General features: G+C 42.6%; 1 protein-coding gene across 2 annotated transcripts in view; it reads left to right on the top strand.

Moving 5' to 3' along the window:
* Positions 1 to 19,802, top strand: part of zfhx3b (zinc finger homeobox 3b) — a 174,062-nt gene that overhangs the window by 58,603 nt on the left and 95,657 nt on the right. For both annotated transcript variants that reach the window (XM_084717403.1, XM_084717394.1), the window contains exons 2-4: positions 1,676 to 4,189; positions 5,062 to 5,641; positions 10,248 to 10,744. In XM_084717403.1, the coding sequence (XP_084573529.1) occupies positions 1,712 to 4,189; positions 5,062 to 5,641; positions 10,248 to 10,744 (3,555 nt within the window). In that variant the 5' untranslated portion in view covers positions 1,676 to 1,711. The remainder of the gene's footprint in view (positions 1 to 1,675; positions 4,190 to 5,061; positions 5,642 to 10,247; positions 10,745 to 19,802) is intronic.

Below are 19,802 nucleotides of genomic sequence, written 5' to 3'. Positions count from 1 at the left end.
ATTATTTCAGAGGCGGAGGATGGCTGGAGTGTTTGAAACCAGGCTGAGCGTGGAGGTTATTGGATGCAAGATCTAAACACAGCTGCAGTGAAGTCCCAACCCAGCTTATGTATTTTGGGCTCATAGAAAATACTGCCTTTTATTGCTCTTGTTAGAGTTCATACACATCTATATACATTATACACATATGCTATAATATATTCTTTTTATATGTACAAAACTTGAAGATGGAGTGATAATGGCAATACTGTTAAGAATTGCTTTTTTTAGATGCAGTTTTCTCTTTTTCCTCTAGTTATGTAAATGTACAATGTGCTGATGGGTGGCTTCTCAGTGTCTAATTATCTCACAGGGAATCTATTTGATCCATTAAGTTAGCCTGTTTCTCCTTTTTTCTGACTGCAAGTTAATTAAAAACGGATGTAGGATTTGCAGAATATAAGATTAGGGGTGTTGTTTGGAAGGTGAAGATAAAAGATGGTACCTTCCTGATATGGCAGGAAGATGAATCATGGACGGCTTATTAGTGCTTGTCTCAGGTATTGTGTTTAAGTACCTAATCTAGCGTAATGAGCATGGTGTCATTTTTCCAATTATATCTCAGACTTTTGTCTCTCACCCAATGCGCCATACATTTGATTTTCTCCTTTTCAGGTTCCTATACATAGTGTCTCTTTCATATTCTTCTCTATCTGATCCTTTCTTAAAGGGATAGTTCAGATTATTTAATGTGGAGTTGTGTGAGGTGCCGGTTTGGATAAGTAGAGAGGAGCACCAGCATGGAATCTAAGCAATGGAAAGTGTCAGTTACAAAAGATATTTTAGCCACTTTAAAAAGGTCTACCTTAAAGTAGTATACACATATATATTTAGAATATGTTCAGTGCTTTACTTTGTTATCAGACTGCATTTTCTGACAATAAGCTGCTGTTATATGAGCCAAATGTTCCTCTCTCCAAACAACTAAACTCCATTGGTGAAATCAGTTATTTCACCTCCAGAACACAGGAGTTGCAACTGCCTCAATCGGTTTGTTTTTTTGTGTGTTATTGTGTGACTTAGGTGAATCCAAAATCTCTTTTTAAAACAAAGATGTCACACAATAACAGAAACAAATGAACAGATTGAATCAGTTGTAGACCAGCAATTCCCACGTTCTGTGAGATGACTGATTTCATCCTCGGAGTTTGGTTGGTTTGGAAGGAGCAAAATTTGACCTATATAATGGGGGTTGCCCGACGGTAAAATAAAGCAGTGAAAATATTCTAGAAATAGTATATAGCATAGTGAAAACTTAAGCTGATACTAAAACTGCTTAAAATATTTTTTTTATGTGGACCTTTTTCATAAGTGGCTAAAAGAAAACAAGTTTTGTTGCTGACCCTGTCAACAGCAGTTCGTTGCTTAGCTTCTGTGCTGGTGCTCCTCTCTGCTTTTCCAACTGACTGACTGGTATCTTCTGTAGGTAACGCACTGACTATCAAAAAGTGATAAGAACCTAAAATTAACCTCAAATTAAATAATCTACACTATTCCTTTAATAATCATAGTATTATTTAGGAATATACATATATCTATGTTCTCAACACTTGGCATGGTAAATAATGCGTTGTGTGTGGTTATGTAAACGTAAATAAAACAATAACCTTTTATTCTCCCAATTGTGTCTCTGCAGGCCTGGATGCGATGAACGCCTCATGTAGGCATCAGCATGGACAGCTGTGAGTCTCCTGTGGTTTCTGGGACAGACGATGGGCTCGGCTCCTCCCAGCAGCAGCAACCACCACAGCCCTGGAACGATCACTCTAGCTCACAGGTCCCTTGCACCAACCAGGCCCCTTCCCTGGACCCCCTGTCTCTCTCTACTCCTTACTCCTCTCAACCCCAAAACCCCAGTGCGCCTCATGACGGGGTGAGAGATCTACAGTCCCAGCAGCAGCAGCCGAAACAGACATCACCCCAGGCCCAGCGTGACAGCTCTGCCACAGGCCAGCTGCATTCTAGAAGAGAGGGTCTTGAGGAAGAAGAGGGAGTGAGCTGTGGAGAAGAGGAAGAATCTGAGGACTTAGATGAAATGGAGATTGACAGCTGTTTCCCAAGTCTTCAACCCTTTCCTGGGGTGCCGATGGCTTCAGGAGGAGGGGGCATGCCCACTCTTCTGCGACATCAGCCCACACGACAGCAGGGAGCACCTGAGAGTGGGAGTGAGGAAGGAGAGGAGGAAGAGGAGGAGGAGAGCAGTGATGTGGAGAACCTGGCTGGAGAGATAGTCTACCAGCCAGACGGCTCGGCCTACATTGTAGAGAGCCTCAGTCAGTTGATCCAAAGTGGTGGGGGCATGGTACCCAGCCTGCTTCCCACAAACTCTCTCACCAGTGGGGGAAAACCGGGGGAACCTGCTGGGACTTCATCCTCGGTCTACCCTCAGATCATCAACACGTTCCACATAGCCTCCTCCTTCGGGAAGTGGTTTGGCAATTCAGACCAAGGTTTCCCCAATACCTCAACCATGGCAGGCCTCAGCCCTGTCCTGCACAGTTTCCGTGTCTTCGATGTGCGGCACAAAAGCAACAAGGATTACCTGAACAGCGATGGGTCTGCCAAGAAGTCCTGTGTATCCAAAGATGTTCCCAACAACGTGGATTTCTCCAAATTCGATGGGCTAGCCCTATATGGCAAGGGTAAGCCCATTCTCATGTGTTTTCTCTGCAAGCTGTCCTTTGGCTACGCACGTTCCTTTGCCACTCATGCCGTCCATGATCACCGCATGACACTGTGTGAGGACGAGCGGCAGCTGCTCGGGGACAAGCATGCATCTGCCATCATCCAGGGCATTGGGAAGGACAAAGAGCCCCTCATCAGTTTCCTGGAACCAAAAACTAAGAGCACTCCTCTGCCACCTACCCTGCTCCCCATTAACTCTGGCCAGAGCTTCTATGGCACATTCAGTGGTGTCCATCTGGAGCCTGGAAGCAGCAGCGGGGGCAGCGAGACCCTCCTGAACAAAGACTCTGACTCTGGCCTCCAGCAACAGCAGCAGCAGCAACAAACCCCGCTCAGCTCAGTCCTCTCTCTTGGAGGGCTGAGCATTCCCAAAGCATCCACTCTTACCTCATCCCCAGGCTCTGCCAAAGACTCCAGTGCCCTGCCCAAACAGGGAGGGAGAACAGAGGAGCCTGCAGGGAAAGAGTTGGCATGCAAAGGAGAGGATGGGGACAGTGATGGACATGAAAGCAAAGCGCACCTATCGAGCCAGATGGGGGGCTCGGAAGGAGAAGAGGAACTGTTATTAGGGGAGGAGGAAGACGAGGTGGAGGCAGAAAGCACTGCAGTGGCCTGTGGTGGTAACAGTAGCAGCGGCGGGGGTGAAGCGGGGGAACCAGCTGTCTCAAACCAAAGCATTTCCAAATCTCCTTTATTAATGCCTAGTAGCGCTCTCCAGCCTTCTGCCTGCACCTCTGCAGTCAGTTCCACACTCAACAGCAACGCCCCTGCTTCCACTTCCTCCTCTGTCAAGAAAGAGGGTTCAGCTTCAGATGGTGGGGGGAGGACCTCAGAGCTCCCTCTGAGCTTTAACTGCCAGGGGCCCACTGTTCCCATGGCAATGGCGGCAGCTGCCGTCAGAAGGAGCGAGGATGACACTGCTGGCACTTCCTCCTCACCTCTGTCCTCCAATGCTGCTGCTGATGAAAGTGCCAATCGAGATAGTGCCACAGCTCCAGAACCAAATGATTGCCCGGCAGAGGGAGAGGAGGAAAATGGAGCCCTTCTGCACCATCACCACATGCACCACCATCATCATCACCTCCACCCTTCATCTCACGGCCACTCCCACCCCCTGCCAGGGGTCTCCTGTGACATCACAGGAATGGGTGAGTGTTCACAGAACCATGGGCCTGGTGGCAGCGGAGGGAGTGGGGTAGAATGCCCAAAATGTGACACCGTTCTGGGTTCCTCACGCTCCTTGGGTGGTCACATGACCATGATGCATTCACGCAACTCATGCAAGACACTCAAGTGTCCCAAATGCAACTGGCATTACAAGTACCAGCAGACGTTGGAGGCCCACATGAAAGAGAAGCACCCAGACTCTGGAGGCTCCTGTATGTACTGCAGCAGTGGTCAAACCCACCCTCGTCTGGCTCGTGGAGAAAGCTATACCTGTGGATACAAGCCCTTCCGGTGTGAGGTATGTAGCAGGGGGCTTCCAAGGGCTGCAATTTACCTTTCCTAAGTCCCACCCCATTGTATTATGTGCTCAAATAACAGTTGAGTAAGCTTGGCATCCAGCAGTACCTCATTTAACTTCTTGTGTTCTGTACTTAAAAATGCTATGTGCTTGACTTTTCTCAGTTGAAAGGAAGATCAAATTTTGAAGATGATAGTCAAAAGATGGTGCTGGGGGACCTGAAAAAAGACATTCAGTGATGGTGTGACTTAAGTTTTCACTGATAAAAATATGATCCTACCATAAAACACCAGCTTTAGGAATAGAGTGTGGTTTGATAGATGCCTGAAATACTTACCTGAAGATTCAGTAAAGTAGTTGTACATGTTACGTATGTCCACTTTGATGTATGCAGACTGAAAAAATGTATTTCTCAATTTTTTTTAATGTATTGACGCCAGTCGTTTATCATCAAAGACAGTATAATTGTTCACCTGTCTGTCCATAGAATTTGGCTAAAAAGCGATACAGTTTTCTTATTTTATGTGTTTGAACTGGCAAAGATCCCACAATTTGTATCTACTGCCAGTCAAATTAAAGTGGTTGTTTTCACCCACAAAGGGGCAGCACATGATGTATGAGTTAAGTACCTGGGTGGGCTGCTCTTATCCATCAATATGTCTATATGTCGCTTTTAAAAGAAAAGGAGAAAGAAAGAGGTACCATGTTTGCTCAGCTGTTATTGAGACTCACTAAGGATCAATTAAGTTACTTTTGTGCTGTTGATTTGTTGAGCCGTTGAGACTTTTGTAAGATGTAAACTGCTACTTAAAAGTATGTACTGTATGTATCGCTGTATTGCAGTTAAAAAGAAAATGTCCTATGTTTTGTAGGTGTGTAACTACTCCACCACCACAAAGGGCAACCTAAGCATCCACATGCAGTCGGATAAACACCTGAACAACATGCAGACACTGCAGAATGGAGGCTCCATTGCCTCTGCGCAGGAGCAGGTGTTTGGACATACCCCAGGAGGAGTGGTGGCTGTCCCCTCAGTGACCCAGGCCAGTAGCCATCATCCTCCCCACCACCATCCTACACAGTCCTCCACCCATATGGCTGGACCGTGTGGGGCTCCCTCCCCGACCAAGCCAAAAAGCAAACCTACTTGGCGGTGTGAGGTGTGTGACTACGAGACCAATGTGGCGCGGAACCTGCGTATCCACATGACCAGCGAGAAGCACATGCACAACATGATGCTCCTCCAGCAGAACGTGACTCAGATGCAGCATGGACGACTTGGATTGGGAGCCATGCCCTCGCCCTCGGAGGCTGAGCTCTACCAGTATTACCTGACCCAGAACATGAGCCTTCCACCAGGCCTCAAGATAGACCCAGCTGGAGCTGAGGCCCAGTTCCTGATGGGGAGCTTTCACCTGGACCCCAACATGGCAGCCCTGGCCCCTACACTTGGTGAGCTCAGTTTTGCCTGCTGTACCATCAGAAATGCCCAAAGTTACCAAGTACAGTTTAGAGCTATTTCTTTCATGTGGTGTCTGTTTGATTTTGACTTGATCTTTAATCCTAGTTCGTCATAATAATAATAATATGTTATGTAAATAAAAGAGTTTCATAGGTTTTGTGCAGGAATGTATTAACCAGAGAAGGTACAAAAATTCACACTATTAATTAAGAATATGGAATGGAGGCAGACAGATATATTGGTTGGCCAATATTATCTGCCCAATACTAGCCTAGCACAGCTATACTGAACTATATTGGTGTCGGCATATGTGTTGGCTGATATCTTTTTCTAGAAATTGTTTTCTTTTATTTTTTAGTTTTATTGGCAGGATAAGTTTAGTTTACAGTGTGTTGATGTCATGTTGGAGTTTATATATAGAGATAAACAATAACAGCTGATATATCAATATGGGACTTTTTGACCTAATAACCGAATCAGCATCAGTCCCAAACATCCAGTATCAGTTGAGCTCTTATTTAAAATGTGCAAGATAGTTGCAGAGATGTAAAAGATAGTAATCCACATATTGCCCCTCTCGACTGCCATCTATGTTGTAGGTACTTCACCACTTAAAAGTTTTGGCAGCTGCCTTTCTTTTTCATGTCCTAAGGTATGCCTGTCCTAGTGAACTTAACATGATTCTGTTATTTTACAAGCAGAGTGTCACTGAAATGTAAAGAGGGAGAGCTAAAAGAAAGATGATCGATCTGAGACAAGTTTACTGGGGGGCTTACTCTAGACCCTCTCCATACTTTATGTCACATCCATAGTAAAACCTTCTAGCTCACAAGACCAGTCTGACAATTACTTTAATCTACAAATGTAGAGCTATAAATGTGCCAAGTTGCATTCAGGAGCTCAGAAGTAATTTGTTTCTCCTCTCATACAGTCATCTAAGTCACTGGTTCCCAACCAAGCGGTGTAAGAAAACTTTTTAAAAAATATATAGGCCTATATCTCAGTATTTCATTCATTTATGTGAATAAAACTAAATGGAATTGTTATTTTTTAAAGTTCTGGTAATTATTTAAGATATAAACTTAAAAACAAGTGTCACAGGATAACAGTGACGACCTAAACACAAACTGTATATCGTAGAGTCTTCACTCTCTGGTAAACAGCCTTGTCCTGCATTATAAAAGCATGCAGTTACAACCAAAGAGCTAATAGAAAAATAGCCAACCTTCAGGGAGAAGAATATACTGATTTTTGTCAAAAAAGATTGTTATTAAATATGTATGTTTCTTAAAAAGAAAAAAAAGACATAGAATTGTATAAAAAGTTCCTAAAGAATAAGAGCAAAGTTCATCTCTGCAATATTCACAAGAAATAATCTGCTCAAAATTAATCCAAATCATTTGGTTTTACACAATTTTATGCAGTTATTGTATTTGCTATTTGGGTTAATAATAGTTTATCAGTTGTCCTGTACTGTTAATCTTAATCTTAATCTTAATCTTAAACATTGTATATAATATGAAATATCCATAATATAATATAATAATATCCATAATATGTCACTTAGTCAGGGGTCGTCAGTTTACTTGACAAAAGTTGGCCGGGAGCCACTGCTCTTAGTGACACTGTGTTGATATAGTTTTTACTGAATTCTGAAGGTCACTTTCTGATACGCAGTTTCACAAAAGGTGAGTTAAAGGAACGTCTCTGTTCTTTTCTCCCTCCCCTCCCCCTCAGGCAGCCAGCCGTAACCTTTTTATGTCATTATTCCCAAACTGCTGCTGAACTTCACCACTGGAGTTCTACATTTTTTTTCCAACATTGTAATTGCAGCTATAAATTTTATCTTGGTCAAAGAAGGGAGGTTAGAGGGCTCAGCATGGGTAATTCAGCAGCATAGCAGAGTGTTTGGCGTGCCAGTTACAACCCCGCAGTTTGTACAGACTTGTCTCCAACTGTCGCCAGTTCAAAGACACAAACAAGAATTGATTGCTGTGACTAATTCTTTTTTCCCTCTTCTGCCATCTGGTTCATTTTCCTGTGAGGTGAGTTGTAATAAGCATGTTACAAGGAAGGAGGCCGTGATGACACAGTCTGGGCCTCATAAACTACAGTGGTGTCATCCTCTGTCACACTTTAAGGAACTCTTAAAGCCATCATACACAAACACTCTGATATTAAGTCTACAGTGTGATACATAGGGCTCAGTAAATCTCTCAAGAGAATCTGCCATCACAAGGAGATCTCAGACCAAGCAGCTAAAGTGAGAGGTGCTCTTTCATGCCCTCACTGTGGATTTTTGACTTTTGAGTATATTTCCAAAGAGATAGATAACAAATGTTGACCTCACATGATCTCAGCCTCCTGGTAATCCTTGTTCCCAAGACTCAGCTACTGTAGTGAAAGGAAGATATGAGATGGAGTGCAAGAGAGTAAGAAAGAGGGGAGGGGGATGTGACTTTTAGCTGTTTGTGCTGGAATTTGTTGCCTATTATCCACTGTGAAACAGCACAAAAGACAAGTCAGACAGCTATTTCCTTATTGTGAATAAGCAAAAATGGTGTAGAAAGTCAGACTTTTTGTGTCAAACCTAGTATTAGCATTCTACCAGAGGTGGCAAAAGTACATACAGTACTGATTCAACTTTTCTACTTAAGTAAAAGTGAAAAAGCACAGACTGTGAAATGTCCTCAAAGCATAAAAGTAATAATTATACAACTGAAGGACATTTCTACCAGCTGTTTCTGTGCAAAGCTAACTGAACTGCAGCTTTTCCCTGTGGTCGAGTGTCCCTCTCTGTCTGTTTTGTCTTGTTACATCATTTACATTGTTGTCATCTTTCATCTTATGTCATTTCATCTTTTTTCTTCTTGTTACGTAATTTTTCATTTTGTTCTGTCTTTTCTATCTAGTCAAGACTTTTTTCATGTCATTTTTGTGTTTTTACATCTGTTGTGCCTGCATTGATAAGTCATCTTTTCTGTATGTAATTGTCCTGTCCATTTAGGTTGAAATTGGTCCTGACTTTGGGAAGGCAGTGCACAATGATGCAAAGTAAAAATAATCAATAATTCCCCTCAGATGCATTATAACTAAAGAAACTAATGTTTTAAAAATGTAAGGAGTAGAGAGTACATATATATGTGTTAAAATGTAGGGACTAAAAGTAAAAGGTCAGAAAAATAAATACTCAAGAACAGATACCTGAGAACTCCACTGAAGAGTAGTAACAAAGTATTTGTATGTAGTTGCTTCCCACCTCTGCACTCTACAGTATTTTTGTACAAACATGGATCTGGGTTGACATATAGACGAAGAACCTATATGAAAATAGATGCAAAGCCACAAGTTAGAGTCTTGCTCTAACCACAGTCAGAATTTAGCGAGGAACAAGATCCTGCTCTGTGCTAAATCTCTGAATCTGCATTGTAATGGACCATGAGAGCCAGGCAGCTATGAGAGATGTAAGGTGAGGGGAAATACAGGACTGGGATAGCGATTGGGCATGCATGAGCATCTGTGTGTTTGTAAGAGACAGAGAGGGTAAAGAGCCATGACTGGGGAGCTGGGTCTGTGAGTGATTTCAGAGGGCTTCTCAAAGGTCTCCCTCTCCTGGCTATAAAAACTCAGGTAATGGAGAAAAGTCCAAGAGCGGGCCGCATACTGCAGCAATAAATAAAAAGGAGCTGCTGGAATTAATTTAGTGTAAAGCCAGGCAGGGTCAAGCCTGCATGCTCAGTCTGGGCAGTGAAAGATTAAAGATCAGCAAGCAAAGGCAAAAACTGCGGCTGCTCTTACCTCATTTTTTTAGTATTCATTTTTAAAGTCGGGCTTTCCAGACTGTATAGACATCAGTTCTCTGGTAGGTGTCATAGGATATGTGCTCACTCTGTGTTTTTTCCCCCTCTCCATCGTTTAGACTCAGTACCAAGCAGAATTAATCTGTTAGGTGTCCATATTGATTTAGAGGCAATCTGGGGAGAAAGAAGCAGAAGAAACCAAGCAGAGAAGTGGATTTTTTATATTATTATTCAGCGAACAAGGGCGAGGGATTTGATTTACAGTAATGTCGGCTTGGGAACTCCTTAGTTCTTCAGTAATGATAAAATAACTTGCTTTTTCTGTGGAGCTCATGGCCTCTGGAGTTTATTTACAGACAGGCCATGAAAGTGCACTAGCCCAAACAGGGGAATGTGTAACAGGAGGTTTTGATCTCCACGGAAAAGTCGAGGCTGTCTTTCTCAGCTCAAAGCAAGGATAGCAATAGGCCCATGAATGCATACATGCAAATTATCTTCCATGAAGTATCATACTGACAGACAGACCATGGTTTTTCAAAGTTGAACAGCCTTACTCTACCAGAGATTTTATTCAAGATGACAGTTGCACAAACTCTGACTTCCTTTGGAAAACTCTGCACTCAATAATTCAAAATAATACCAATTACTAAGAGATAAAGTGATCTTTGAAAATTATGATTTAGACCATAAGCTTTGAATATGTCTACCATAATGATAAGTATATGCAACCATCTCAATACTTTTTTCCCCTTTCCTCTTTCTTTTTGTCTGTTTTTGTGTTCCCTGCACATTCTAGTAGGTGGTGACATCCCTATGGACGTGCGGCTGGGTGGTGGGCAGTTGGTGTCTGAAGAACTGATGACCCTGGGAGAAAGTCTATCACAAACCAGCGACCCCTCCCTCAAGCTCTTTCAGTGCGCTGTGTGCAACCGCTTCACCACTGACAACCTGGATGTGCTCGGCATGCATATGGGAGCTGAACGCAGCCTACCGGAGGAGGAGTGGCGCGCTGTGGTGGGCGACTCTCACCAGTGCAAATTGTGCCACTACACCACTCAGCTCAAGGCCAACTTCCAGCTGCACTGCAAGACAGACAAGCACGTGCAAAAGTACCAGCTTGTGGCCCACATCAAAGAAGGAGGCAAAGGGAATGAGTGGCGCCTGAAATGTGTGGCCATAGGCAATCCGGTGCACCTCAAGTGCAATGCCTGCGACTACTACACCAACAGCCTGGAGAAGCTGAGGATGCACACGGTCAATTCCCGCCATGAGGCTAGCCTCAAACTCTACAAGGTTAGTAGTTCTCAAGCCTCTTTATCACACCCACTACCCAACTTTGTCATGGCAGTGTTCACAATTTTTACATCATTACTGAATCTCTATATATAAATAACTGGTGGAAAGACTGTGTACATAGGTTGGCTGTCAGAGATGTTTATAACCGAAAATCAGACACTTTCAAGCCAACATTCAATATATTAAAGGGATAGTTTAATTTAATTATTTGCTGTGGGGTTGTAGGCGGGACTGTATTACCTACAGTAGGTGGCGGTCAGCACACCCTCAGTTAGGGGAAAGATCAAGGAAAATAGCAGCACCAGCACAGAAGCTCAGCAACAAAAGGTGTTTTAGCCACTCAAAAAAGATCCACCTAAAACATCCAAATAAACCAAACCTGTTGCTGGTTCGTCGCTTCCTCAGTCGGTTAGTTTTTGTGTTATTTTGTGACTTAAGTCAATCTGGACTGTCATCACAGAAGTCACACAATAACACAAAATAACAGATTGAGGCAGTGGTAACTCACGTGTTCCGCGAGATAAAACTACTGATTTCACCCATGGAGTTTGGTTGGCTTGAAGAGCGTGATATGTGGCTCATCTAACAGTTTCTCATCAAAAAAGGTAGTTGAAGGCAAAGTAAAGCAGTGAAAATATTCCAAATATAGTGTACACTTAAACTGATGTTAACTTTTTAGGTGGACCTTTTTAAGTGGCTAAGATTACTTTTTGTTGTTGACCCTGCTTGCATCAAATCATTGCTTAGTTTCCATGCTGGTACTCCTCTCTGCTTCTCCAAACTGATGGTGTGTCAAACAGAAGCTGCTGTAGCTAATACATTGGCTATTGATAAGCATCTCATACAACCCCACTTCAAATAATACTATTGCACCATTTAGGTGTTATAATGAGACCAGTAAGTAATATGTTTGGAGTATGTGTTAGTTACACAAATGGCAAAATGTGTGCTTGATCCTCTCCCTGCCAGACACCGTAAATGTTCTGCTGTTGCCCACAGTACTGAACTAGCAGCTCTCCCAAGGCATGAATGATAGCTTTGTAGTCTAACTCTTGCCTTCCCAGTAGTCATACAGAAGCAGGGCCACAGTGCTGCCATGAGAAGAACATGGCAGGTGAAGGTGGTTTGGAGGCTTAGGGGTGAATCACTTGGAGACGAATGAAGAAGTGTGAGGAGACAGAGGTTTGGTGCTAATACTCCTCGGAGCGGGAAAGGCTGAATCGTTCTCGACAGCCGTATTGATTTTTGCTGGACTTGGAGCTTCACCTTCTCCTCTAATCATTCCATAATAGCCAATGGATGAACACTCTCCGAACAAATGGCCATAAATCTAACAGGCCTGATTCCACTTAGGTACCTATCCTGTGTGTCTGCGGCTTCGGCCACTCCGCGCTTAACCCAAACTGGCATAGCTGCACACGCACACACACAGACAACAGAACACATACAAACACTGTCACCACATACGCCCTGAAAGCCTGCACCACATACACACTCACAGAATCTAACATATAACATGGTAATGTTCAGTCTCCTCGTAGATGTTGCCTTTATTTATAATAAGTCCTCTCCATTGTCAAGTGTTTGACTCTTAAAAAGTAAACAGGAAAAAACTATTTAAACAATTCTATTGCTTGACACTTTTGTATTGGTATCTTAGTGTATTATAGTCTGACCTCTTTTGGAAAGGCATGAGAAAAATGTGCTGCTTCAAGCATGTTGTTTTAATCACATTAAAAACTAAGGAAAAGTGGTCCATTTAAACCCTCTCAAAAAAGCAAAAAAGGCTATCTTTTGAAAATAATTCAGCGTTATCAATGGTTCCTCACAACCACTGGTATGACAGTCTTCTTTCCTGTCCACAAAGCCTTTTGTGCTGAAATAACAGTAAAACAGAGAAATCAATTTTCAGTGTTTTGTGAGAAGAAAAGGTGTAATGCAGCCCTTGAAGGGGCCAGGGGACACAAGAGGTATTAAAGTTATGGTTCAGATTATTTGATGTAGGGTTGTATGAGGTACTTATTGATAGTCAGTGTATTAGCTACCGATTGTGGTTGGCAAGCCCCCAGTTTGGAGAAGCAAAAAGCAGTACCGGCACAGAAACTAAATAATGCACTGCTGTGGACAGGGTCAGCAACAATATCTAAATTTATATCTAAATTTACAGTATTTTAACCTTGCTGTCAGACAGCTTTTTCTGATAGGAAACTGCCAAATCCAAATATTGTTCTCTCCAAACCAACCAATCTCTATAGGTGTATTAATCATTTTACCTCACAAAATACAGTTTCCAGTCTACCTCTGCCTCAAACTGTTAGTTTGTTTGTGCTGTTGTGTCCCTTCTGTGTTTTAAAGGGATCGTTTGGAATCACCAAAGTCACACAATAACACAAACAACCTAACAGATCAAGGCAGTGATAGACGAACATCTCTTGTGTTCTGCAAGGTAAAATTATTAATTTTGCCTCTGAAGTTTGGTTAGAGAGTGAATTTTGGCCTATATATTCCTGTCAAAAAAGGCTGTCTGAAGTCAGGGTAAAGTGGTGAAAAAGTTTTTTATAGTATACACTTAAACCAATACTGATGCTTTTTTAGGTTTACATATTTAAGTGGCTACACTGACTATCAATGAAATACTCCAAACTATCCCTTTAAGGGGAGAATATATAGCTCGGCTTGTCAGTCCAGGACAAACGAGAAGGCCACGGGATTTTTTTTCCTTGTGCACAGAATATTTATAGATACATACACATGCAAATATGCAACACAATCTGCAAATGTGTTGAGTCAGTTGTGAGGCAGCAGAAAAAGCATTGCAAGATATCCACGGTCATCCTCTCCTGACCTTAGCTGCTGGACTTACTGGCCCACATTCCAATGACAGTTTCATATTAGACCAAAATAGACAGGCCCTGGCACACACTCACACCTTTGCAGGGAGAGACTTGTTTTGTCTGGCAGGATAGGGTACAATTTATGTTACATTATCTTTGTGCTTTCCACTTTGCTGTGAGCACAAAAGGCAAAAGAGAAACAGTTTCTTTTCTCCCCAGTGTCTTTTTCTGTGCATGATTTTTAAGAGAGAAGAGACATATGTCATACTGCTGCTCAGGCTGTGGGGGATTAAATATGTACAACACATCCAGGCATGATCATTTTTTATGACTTAAGCCTCTTAAGATGGCTCCATATTTCTTAAGACCAATTGATCTTCTGAGTAAGAGTGTGTGCATTTGTCCAGAAATTACCTGCTCTTTCAACCCGAGACCACTGCAGTCCTCATGAACCATCCGCATGTTAGACACGACTCAAAAACAGAGATGAACATGAGCTGACATGAATTATTACAGCATTTTATGACTCACAAATGTGATTAGCAGACAACAAGTACATGGTTGTGAGGCTTCTCGGCAGCTCTGGCTCCCCACTTGACAATGTCACAGTCTTCGTACAGTGTTCGATTTACTGTCCTGGTCGAGATACTGACGGGCAGAAACCCACAGTGGGCCACAAGCCTGTAAACCCAACTCGGTATGTTATGCAAGGATGAAAAAACGAAAATCACCATTTATTTATTCCTCCCCGAAGAAATCTGATGCAAATAGCACCATTTTTAACCTTTTTGGGGAGAAAATAAATCATCAAGTCAGCATAAACAGACTGTAAGATGTGGGAGATGCTTGGGACACTTCACCCAAATCAAACTGGTTTGCATTAAACAGGCCCTTTGTGTGCACAGCTCCATATAAATTGGAGCCTGTAATTACTGGAATTAAAAAGGAAGGTTTAAACTGAGGGCTAAACTGGATGGGATAATTTGAGAGTCTGTGGTATGCGGCCCATATTAGGGCTTTCTAAAAATATCACCCCCACCACCCCATGTATTGGAATGTTCCAAAAGACCACAGAAAGATCCAGCGAGTCATCCTGACCGCATGGACCACCACACAGCGGGGGGTGATGCTGTCTTCCCCCTGGGTACTGTGTTTTCAGTTGAAAGATACCCAGTCTGAGTGCTGTGTGTGCTGCCAACACACTCCAACTTTCACCTTCTCTTTTTCCCATGGATCATAGGGTTTTTAGTGGCTCTGATGACAACATGATGGTCACCCATCTGCAGAATGGTCACTCCTAAACACAAACAGATGTTCTGTTCTGTTGCAGTATACAGATAACCCAAAAGTTTGTGTACTGTATGTTTTTAGAATATGTAGTTCTCTGCTCATGCTGAAAAAACCCAGCTTTCATTCTCATTTTACAGTTAGCCACATACATAATAAGTGAATATGATAGCCCTTCTACCAGCAGCAGTAGGCCTCAGGGCTTGGCTATGTGTTAGTGTGGAGGTGAGATGAGTGGAACTAATCCAGCTCCCAGGCCCTGGCTGCCCTGGCCAGACAGAATGGGTGGGGCCTAACCAGGCCCAGCCACAGGCCTCAGCTTCCAGTCAGAGGTTGGGGGAAAGGGGAGGAGCATGGGGGGGATAGCTGGCTACCTTCCTTGTCTCGGGGGCCGGTGCAATCGGCGGTAATTGAGATTGATTGGATGTTATTTTTCCTCTTGCAAATGTAGTCCATTAGCTTGGCACATGCATAATCAGTTTAGAGCGCAGTTAGCCGAATGTAATCATGTTCCTCGGTGTCTGCTAGCACAAAATCCACTCCAGATGCCGCTTGGCCACGGAAAGAAAGGGAGAAAGTGCCGTCACTATCAGACGGGGAATCTTTAACCAAGAAAGTCCTGACACCCCTCCCTCTGTCCTTGTCCCGCTCTATTGAGCACACACATAACTGTACAAACTTTTCACCTATCTGTCTCTCTGCCTGACACGCACAGTCACACCCACTGTCTGCTCCCCACCGATGAGAAACAGAGCTTTTGATCACATGTTCTGCACTTTTAACTGTGCTAACATAGTGTTAAGTGGAGCCCAGCGGCTGGCCCATTAACGAACACAATACATCTGTATCTTGGATGGAGTTACTGCTCTTATTTTACCCTTCAGTGCAATCCAAAAGAATCAGTGAACACTGAGGCAAGAAAATGTCTACACTCTGCAGAGAGCAAATAATCACAATGAAACATAAGAGAGGAAAAGAGGCAGTAATGTAAATGAAGGGATTAGTGGTTACATGAAAAGGCATTAAGGTGTTTCACTGATGATCCTACTCAGCAGACGCTCTGGTTGTTCAGACACAGGAATGCAAGTCGTGATGACCTCTCCCCATTAATGATCATAATTGCTGGGATTGACTCCAATCCTCTTGGAGTGTACGATAGTTTGTAGTGGGGCTACAACCACAAATAAGTCATAGTTGTATTTACGGTATCCAGATGAGTATGGGTGAAATTCAGGATAGGGGGTTAGGGGTGGGTATGTTATATAAGAAAGATTAAATTAGAGTAACATTATTTGTTATTAATATAAAGATCAGTGACAGATTCTCTGGATGGTTAGCAGAGGTGACAGGTGTGTTACAGGCATTTTTAATTTTTCAGCAGCTAAGATTGACAGTAAGTTGTGTTGTTTGGTGTCCATTTTCCAGCGACTGTCCCATTTTACCTGAACATGTCATCACAGTGAGGTTGGGCTTCTTGTATTGTTTTAAGGGCCAAAGATTGTAAAGTACTTTACTTGGCAACTCGTTTTCTTCATAGAAATTGTTAGTTTGCAGAATTTTAAGTGGTTTTCTTGGTAAACCACCAAAAATTGTCCCAAATTTCCAGACTATTTACGACAAGTGACAAGTTTACAAAAATTAACAAAATAAAATGACATCTTTTAATAACAGAAAGCAGGAATTGTAGCCCACATAACTGATTTGATCATAATAATTTAACAAATTTATATGTTGTTCTTATTATGTATTACTAAAATTATTAAGTTTTGTGACAAAGCAGACAGGATTTGGGACAACTGCTTGTAATTTGGGACTGTCCTGAATTTTTCAGGATGTGTGGTCACCCTAGCTGTATCCCAACTTAATTAACAATTTTGCAATCAAATAAAGCTATAAGGTGTATTTTGGACTTGTGGAGGAATTCAGTTTTACTGATTTGGACTGAGGCTGAGTTCCCACTAAATGACAGGATGGCTGACTTGTGCATCCCATATGAATTTTCACATTTTTTCACACCAACAGCATAATTTATGGAATCTTGGTGCCCCTCACTGCTAGGACAGGGTAGGCACTACCCTGTTTATAATTCCTCTCCCGAGCTTTTAAACTTTTCAAGGATTTCCCAGTTGTGCTTGACAACATCAAGACAGGAATTGCAGCAGGTATTGTGAGATGTCCTCCAGCAAAATGACGTCTAGCGGGCGCCTGGCCTTACCCACTCACCCACCAGACATTTCTAAGAAGAGGAGGGGTAGGAGTAGGATGGAGAAACAGACAGGAGAGAGTGGGGATGGGGGGGCGACAGGAGGGTTGGAAGGATAGATACTCTGCTAATTATCATGGCTAGCCTATGATTGTTCAGTAATAGTGCTCAGTGGGAAAGGTTGCAGCAGTTCCAGGAAGAGCTGAGCTCTGATTTACTGGTACTACCGCTCTAATAAAGCGCTCGCTGCACATCCTGGGAGACAGCCCATTCTCTCCTTTCACATGCACAAGCGTGTGAATGCACACACAAACACACACACACACACACACACACACACACACACACACACACACACACACACACACACACACACACACACAGCAATCTAGTAATCTAAAGTGCCAGCAGATGACAACATAGGGGCTCATGAAATGTATCATTTTAATTGAAGTTCTCATAATATGATTCGGTACAAGTGATGCACATGTGCTCAAATGGCATAACATCACACAGAGGAAGTATTTAAATTCTGTATTGGTCCCTGTAACACCTCCTCAGTCAACACAGTCATGATCCTGAAGCCCGGTTATCCTCTTTGTGTCAGTAGTTGCCTGCAGGGTGTTGAACTCTTGTATCCTACCTCAAACAGATCTCAGTTACTCTGAGTGGAACAAGGAAGGAGTGGCATACAACAGAAAATAAGGGTAGACTGACTGGAGAGAGGGGCTGTCAGGCAAGTAAGGGGGGCTCGCAGGGCTTAGTGTTTGGCAGTGTACAAGAATTTCACAACTCTTCTAGCTCCCACCCCTTGAGAAGGCCGGGGAAAGGGTCGGGCTTTGACCCGTGGCACAGCTGCTGCCGCTGCTGCTGCTGCTGCTGCTGCTGCCGCTGGTGCTGTTTGTATGTGCAACTGGCCTACTGTGGGTGTTGCTGGGATTTACAAAGTGACAGTGAAAGAAAGCGAAAGAGGGGGAGCAGAAAGCTGCTTAGACAGGGGAAGCTGGTCTTTTCCTATTTTTTATTTTTTTATTTTCATTTTTTTTTAGTGGTTGTTTACCACAATCGCCAGAGTTAAATGGGCCAGGTGCTTTACAGAGCAGGTTCTGTGGTGGAGACAGAGAGTGGAGAGAGGTGTGTTCCATCATCCAGAGCTAGACAGTAGGTGGATTAGGAAAAGTATAGAGATGATGTGTTACTTTATCAGTTGGGAGTTGGAGATCCATGGTCATTGTGTTTATAATAGTTTGTTTTTGGACAAGAGCAGCAGAGCACGCTCCTGCTAATGTGCAAGGAAGCTGCTGTTTCTGTTATCTGCAGCCCGATCAGCAGAAATGGCAGATTGGTGTTTGAGGAAGGAAAGGAATCCTTTATGAGGCTCATCACAGTTCAGAGCAGAGCAACGTTACATTTTGTGTAGGTGGTTTTGTCATTAAAGGCAGTGGCTTATGGTGTTGATTAGGGCTGCATAATTAATTAAAATATTATCAAAATTAAAATGCAACATCCAAATTCACAGAAGCTGCAATTTTTTTGATAAAGGAAAAACGTGTAGCCATAATAAAGTATTGTAGTGCTGCAGAGATGCCCTGGCCTAGAAATATTTTTCTCCAGATGTAAGAAAACACATTTGTTTGGTACAGACCCCAACAAATGTCACGTCATCATGATTTTAATAGCTTTTTCAGTGAAAATGAAAAATGTGATGCAAAATTGATCATTCCCACTAATCAAAATAATGGCAATATGATTCTTTTACCATCTCGTGCAGCCATAGTATATATGATATACAGATTATACCTCCTACCAGGTTCCCTCTTTTTACAGACAGGACACAATTTCTGAAATATTTTTCCTTCCTTCTTATACCTTTTCACCCTTCTTCCTTGTCTCCTCAAAATCAACAAACGCAACAAACACAAAAGAAACCAGCATGGATAGTGAACCAGTGGGTGGTCTAGAATAGGGCTCTGCTTAAGGTTAAATATCTTTAATCCAATCATGCTGAAAAACTAAACATTCTCCTCAGCTAAATCCTCTGTCTGCTTCCACCACCCCACTCCACACAAAGTACCGTTATGTTAATGTTATTGTCAACACACTGATTGACTTATTAAATCAACAGATGTAGCTGCCATAAAAACAAAGGACACATAAAGCTTCCCAGGCTTAAATTTGTCCTTAAATCTTGTAATTATGACAGATGGTAAAATAACGTTCTTGCTTTTGAAGTGATTGTAGGAGATGGGGGTATTATTGAGAGGACAATTACATCTTGGAGAAACTTCTTCCTACACCAACCGGAGGGTCTCTGTATCTAATCTGTATTATCCCTCTATCTTGTCAAGATGATATTACAGACACATCAGTCATAGTCCTGTCTTTTTACCACCCCCACTGCAAAGATGTCAGAGGGATAGTATCTCTTTTGCCTGTTTAGGATTTCATGTAATCAGCGGCATCTACAATTTCCTATGAACATATTATGTATTTGGTAGTCAAACTGCAGTAAAATGAGCTGCCGTGTCAGCTGAAAGTCATTATATTTACATGTACACAAATAACTAAATTACTACGAATGCCCACAATAACGTGATTGATGAAAGTCTTCCCATGCTTTGCAATAACCAAACATCTCCAGTAACCAGGTTTACACGTTTTGTTTGATAGTCAAGTTAAAGGGATAGTTTGGATGAGTTTAAGTTGGGCTGTATGAGATACTTGTAAATAG

The sequence above is a fragment of the Lutjanus erythropterus genome, chromosome 1 (assembly GCF_056507025.1).
Source record: "Lutjanus erythropterus isolate fLutEry1 chromosome 1, fLutEry1.hap2, whole genome shotgun sequence".
NCBI lineage: Eukaryota > Metazoa > Chordata > Actinopteri > Lutjaniformes > Lutjanidae > Lutjanus > Lutjanus erythropterus.
The sequence above is the reverse complement of the archived record's forward strand: the minus strand, read 5'-3'. Positions and strand labels throughout refer to the sequence as shown.